At 36.6% G+C, this 6,000-nt stretch overlaps 1 protein-coding gene across 1 annotated transcript in view; it reads left to right on the top strand.

Annotated features, from left to right (window-relative positions):
* Window positions 1–457: 457 nt before the first annotated feature.
* Window positions 458–6,000, top strand: part of SUCO (SUN domain containing ossification factor) — a gene marked incomplete at its 5' end in the record, with an annotated part of 28,715 nt that continues 23,172 nt past the window's right edge. The window contains 3 exons of the mRNA XM_008937774.1: window positions 458–566; window positions 2,818–2,916; window positions 4,510–4,652. Of these exons, the coding sequence (XP_008936022.1) occupies window positions 458–566; window positions 2,818–2,916; window positions 4,510–4,652 (351 nt within the window). The remainder of the gene's footprint in view (window positions 567–2,817; window positions 2,917–4,509; window positions 4,653–6,000) is intronic.

Genomic DNA, 6,000 nt, shown 5'->3' with positions numbered 1-6,000 from the left:
TGACCATACAGAGTTTTCTCAGGTATGTTCTGTATAGGGAAATGAGCAGTTTTATTTTTTAATCTGGAGCTTTAGTTGTTGCTTAGTAATAATTACTGCTGAAGATAACTATAGGCTTTTTCATATAGTAAAGGGATGTTTCAAATTCTTTTTAATTTGCAGTAGCTTAACTAATTTGTCAGCTTCTGCTCTGACATGTTATCACTCCAATAACTGTTATGCTGATACTTTTGCCTTCTGGAAGTAGTAAGTTTGTAGTGTGTTTTCTGTTACTAATTTCTTAAGGTTAAATCCTCCAATAGTTTTGACAAATGAGTATCTATGAAATATATGCGTGTATTTTTGTAATTTAGGCACCTCATGGGAATAACTGAAAATACATTGAAACAGACAATGCTAAAGGAATTAAAGTATTAATTTTAAACCAAGACTTTTACTCTTTTTTTTTTTTTAATAGCCTTCCTATTTGGCATGTCTTTTGTAAAGACAGTCTTTCATCGGCAGTGCAATATGCTTCAGGTGATGCTTGTGCCCTGGCAAACGATGATGAAAGTGTCCAGGAAAAGGTATGCGGAATAAATCATACTAATTCACTACTCAGTCTGACTTGATATTAAATTTTAAAAAGAATGGATTCATACACCAATTCATACTCTTCTTGGCTAGAATGCTTAATGTACTGTGAACTATGATGTTACCTTCCCAAGATATTGTTTTCCTTTGCTTCAGGTTTGTTGCAGTTATGCAGCAACACATCTGGACACTGTTTGTGTGGGGAACAAACAATAAAGTTAGTGTTGCCGGGTGTTAGAAGAAGTGGACATCAGGGGTAGTATGTGGCTCTGTAGAGACTATGATAAGAGGTGGTGACTTGGGTAGGTCTAGGCCAGAGTATGTCAGCTGCATCTGTTGTTAAAAAGCCAGTGCACAAATGATTACTATCCTAAATAAGATATTTAAGAATAATTGTTTTATCAAGTCAGTATGTATTGCTTTGATTTTCTCCTGTTTAGTAAAAATTAGCAAAGCTAGAATTCATATGAGAAATGCTAACAAAAAGCCTGTCCCTCTTATTTACAGAACTCAGCACTTTAGGTTAGGTTGAGTGTTATCGGCCCACTGTGATTAACACATTACAAGTTTCTGCATATTGCAATTTCGTAGTGAGTCCCCAAGCTGCTGAGTAATATCGGAAAGCCATGATCATTTCATTTGCTTACACAGGAAAGAATCACTCCTATGATAAGCACGGGTAGTACTGTTGTTACTGGTATTCCTATTTCCCCTATCAGTCAGTAGATAATCATGGTCCTCAATTCTAAGAAAGCTTTATATGCCACATCAAACCTGGAAAATGCATGTTGAACATTCTAGTTGACGCTAGAAGTGGAGAGCTGCCTGACCAGAAGAAAATACTTCAAATATTGTTGAAATGCTTAAGGAACCTACATCTAGGGTAGCTGAGTTTTTTTTTTTGCCAGCTTGTATGGTCAAATAGTGTGCAGTCCTGTTCTTCTTGCTGCCTGTAAAGTCCTGCTTGAGTTTAATGACTGATGTTATAAAACTGGAAAGACCTGGTAAGCTTTGAGACTGGAAAGCCACTGGTGTGTATTTTCCTACTTTTTTTTCCAACATTCATCCCTTCATTCTATTAATGTGGCCGCACTATTAAGTGCGTTTCTGAACCCAAAGATGTGAAAGCTCATCCATTATAATGTACTTTTTACTCATTAAAGGAAAATCTCCTGGGCGTATGGGAAATGTTAACCATGTGTCTGGTACTCCTGACTAGGCTGCTGGAGCCTCCTGCTCAAAAAGAGTAGACTTGCAGACCTTGATCAGTTTTCCTTAGATCAGTTGTCTCATCAAGGCATTGATGCTATCTAATCTTGGAGACTAGGATGCAAGCTAATAATGTTTGGGGAAAAATGTTACTTAGCTGTTGTCTTTAAGACTTGGCTGCTCAGTTTTGTGCTTCCTACTCTTCCAGTGTATGCCTTAACTCTATCAAATGAATGTGATTGTGTAATCTTATATAGCATAGCAGCCTTTTTTTGGATCTGAACACTAGCACTTCCAGCATTTGACCTCAGGATTTTGCATAGCCATTATGAAATGAAGGATGTGTAAATTTCTACCAGACTTTCTGTATTTTAAGGTATTACTCAAAAATAACTTACATATGTTGTAGTCACAGCTTAAAAAAAAAAAAGCGAGGGACAAGTAAGTTCTTGTTAGTTATACAGTCTCATGGTTTTAAAACTTTTTTTTTTTCCCCTTAACTGTATATTCTTTTTTACCTTGTGAATTCACTGCAATTTACTGTAAAACTTTAGCTGTAAAAGAGAATGTTGCTTTTAAAGATTACAGCAGACTTGTGAAATTATTCTAGTTCTGCTAGTAAGACTGCTACAGCCAAAATGCTCTAAGTGTTTCTTTTTAATGGTTGTCTGTTACAAGTCATCTTGGGATGTTCCTGCCTCCTGTTTTGGGCAGCAAGGAGGTAGGGTACATTTATCAACATGGGAAGTCATAGCAGAATGATTACCTTTCCTTAGTACACAAACTGAACTACATAAGACTGTGCTAAAATGGTCTTTCCTGTGAAGATTTAACTAAATTGTTTTAACTTGCTGCAGTCGTTGTACAGATGAGATTTTAATATGTGGACAGTGGCTCTGAAGATTTATCCAGCTTTTCTTGTTGATACTTTGATAATTCTACAGGTTATTATTCAGTGTGTACTAAAGGTAACTCACTAGACTAGAAGGCCTGTGTTACTGCATACTTACTGTTGTTTTGTCTTTGATGTACTAGGGGGAAGAGGCTGGTCCCAGACTGGAGCATGAACATGGAGACTCAAGTACACAAAGTTATACAGAAGAGCTACTTGATGACTTTACAAAATCTGACCAGGCAAGATTTTTCATTCACTGTCTCCATACACTCTTCAGTGCTTCTTGCATTTCAGAGTCTTTCAGTATGGTTATATGAAACTCATAATAACCATCTACTGCGTTTCACTTGCACATGGGCTTGCTGTCAGATTCATGTTTCCAGTGAAGGAGAACAAGTGAACTGACAGAGCTTGCATTTTCCATGTGCATAGTGAGTAATATTTGTAGGTGATGACTAAATAAATCTTTCAAGATAAATTAAAAATGGATGTTACAGGTATGGCTGTCTATAAATAAAATGTGAAAAACCTTCTCACTGCAGTCACTGATGTAGATCAGACTTGGTGAACATAGCAGTCCATCTTTAGCTTTGCTCCTTCATGGCTTCTGTCAGTTTTGCTTCCTTTGAAATTGAAAAAAAGTTGTTCCATTTGTATGCACTAGTAATAACATCAAGTCAGTGCTTGGTGTTAATGTTGCAAAGCACACTGTTAAAGATTATATATTTGATACATATTTTTGTTTTGTAGATTACAAGACAACTTAGGGCGTACTTCTGAATATATATCGTATATATTTCATGGTTTAGTTATATAATTCTATAGTGAAATGTTCCAGTCCTCTTCATGTTCAGTTAGATGACTCAGTAATCCAGCTATTGACAAGAGGCTCTTGTTTAATAGTATTTTCTCTTGCTGCAAGAGTTAATCTGACCTGTTTCAGCAGTTATGTACTCTTCCAGATTTAGCCTTATTTTGATTATGCCTTGCAAGGGCTTATGAAAACTGAAGACCAAGAATATATAAGACTCAAGACTACGAGACTCTCAGACATGATTGGATTTTTAGGTCTTCTTTCAGTTACAACATGGAATAGACTGCTAAAGCATTTCAGGCCTCCATTGAAGTGATAAAATTGACAGCCTTCCCCAAAATTAAGCTTAAAATAGTAAATGTAAATTTTAGTGTAATGGAGCATGCAAATAGTACCATCTATTTCAGTTGCTGATCTCTTCTCCCAGGCAACAAGTGATAGAACAAGAGGAAATGTCCTCAAGTTGTGCCAGGGGAGGTTTGGGTTGGATTTGAGGAAAAATTTCTTCATGGAAAGCTATATCAAGCCCTGGACAGGATGCCCGAGCAAGTGGTTGAGTTGCCATCCCTGGATGTGTATAAAAGTTGTGTAAATACTGTGCTTAGGGTCATGGTTTAGTAGTGGACTTGGTAGAGTTCGGTTAGTGGTAGGACTTTTTGTAAAGGTTTTTTTCCAACCTAAACGATTCTGTGATTCTAATCAAGCTTTTTTCCTTGTGGCTGTCTCTATATAAATGTGTGGTTGAGGAAGCTGTTGCACATGCCTTCTCCAAGTGATATTTTTACAGTACTATTGCGTACTATGAAAGAAGGTTGCAACTATCCCAAGTAGCACTGTAGACCATCTAGGTTTCTGAAGAAAGCAAAACAGCTAAGAAATTTTCTATGTGATTTTCAGGTTCACTGATGACAGAAATATGAGCTATTCAACTGTTAAAACTCCATACTAGATGTTCTTGTCTGAACACTTTTCCTATTCAAGTTTAAATAACGTATGTTCATCTGTAATGTTTTCACAGACTGCAGAAAGGAGTGAAGCAAGCCAGCCTGAAGTTGAGACTCCTTCAGTAGATTTAAATGAAGCTGCTTCTAGCATAGTTGCAAGCACTGAAAACATTTCCAGTTCACCTACCTCAGAGATACCTCCAGTCTCACAGCCTGAGTAAGCTTTTTTTATTTTATTGTTTTGGTCTTTGAGAAAATATTACCTAGTCTCAAGGTGTGAAAGAGTTACTACTTCAGGTGTAGTGGGGATAATTGTGCTACATAAAATTCTTCTGCTGTACTTTGGTTTGTGGTGCCAGCACCTATAGAATATGCCATTATTTACTTGAGTGTGTGGATTTAGGAGTAGGGTACTTGTATGAAGTATCATATCATTAAGTACCCAGACAGCTGCTTTGGCACAAAAAAAATCCAGTGTCTCTTATGTGCTAGATAATCTGTACTATAAAAGCCCTTAGATCTTCACCATTAGGATTTCTGCGCTTCACATGTGTGTTTTTACATGTGTGACAGCAAGCATCAATGCTGCTTCAGCAAAGGCCTCTGCTTTCAGTAGAGTGAGAAATTTGCAGAACTTTGCATTTTATTCCAGGTCTTTCAACAGAGTGCTCTTAAATAAGTTCTGAGAGACTTTTTATGATACAGCAAATATTAGTATAAATGCAACCAAGGTAGCTTGTAATTCTGGTACCTTGGTAGTGTATTGCAGAGCTACCTCTGCTGCAGACAGTCTGCAAGTTGTTGTGCTTAGTTTTGTTTCCTTTCTTTTGTGGAATGCTGTGCTATCAAACATAACTGTGGTATGGGAATTCATGTTTGTATAGTTCTAGGTTCTTTAGCCAATTTGTCCTAGGGTTTTTGTGTACTAAGGGCAATATATTCTTCTCATTGTCAGCTAATGAATATACAATATTTTGGTAATAAAAATTCAACGCATTAAGTAGGCTTCTTTTTAGTGTGTTTTAAGAGTCTGGTTTTTCTGAGGTACCAAATTCAGTCTCTTTACCATAGAAAAGGTTTGGAAATCTTGTCTGCTGATTGGTCTTGCTTGGTTTGATAAGGCTAATGCTGCAGCACTTTCTGATACTTCATAGGTGTCTTCAATTGCAAGTCTTCAAAAATCAAGCTTCACAGATTTGCAGTTATAAAGCAAAACTGGAATATAATTTCATCCTGTTTCTTTTTATAGCTTTTGACTCCTGTACACATTTTTTTTTTTTGTGTGTAATGTGTTGTAAGTTGTACTCTTGTCCTTCCAAACTATTTTTACATTGTAATGAATCTTCTTGTAGTATAGCATTGATTATAACTTTTCTATCCAGACCTAATCTGGGGAAAACTTCTTGAAAAATAATCCGAGCTCCTCTTCTGGCTCCAAGTAAAGACAACTGCCATACAAAGTGAGCTTGGTAATGTACTTTAAAAATTAAGTCACAGCCACTAACAAATGAAAGTACCCAAAAGAGAGAGAACACTGCAGCTTTTGGGCTTGTGTTATTTGCCTT

This window comes from Merops nubicus, unplaced genomic scaffold (assembly GCF_000691845.1).
Source record: "Merops nubicus isolate BGI_N331 unplaced genomic scaffold, ASM69184v1 scaffold4403, whole genome shotgun sequence".
Classification (NCBI taxonomy): domain Eukaryota; kingdom Metazoa; phylum Chordata; class Aves; order Coraciiformes; family Meropidae; genus Merops; species Merops nubicus.
Note: the sequence above shows the minus strand (reverse complement) of the source record. Positions and strands in the feature narration are given on the sequence as shown.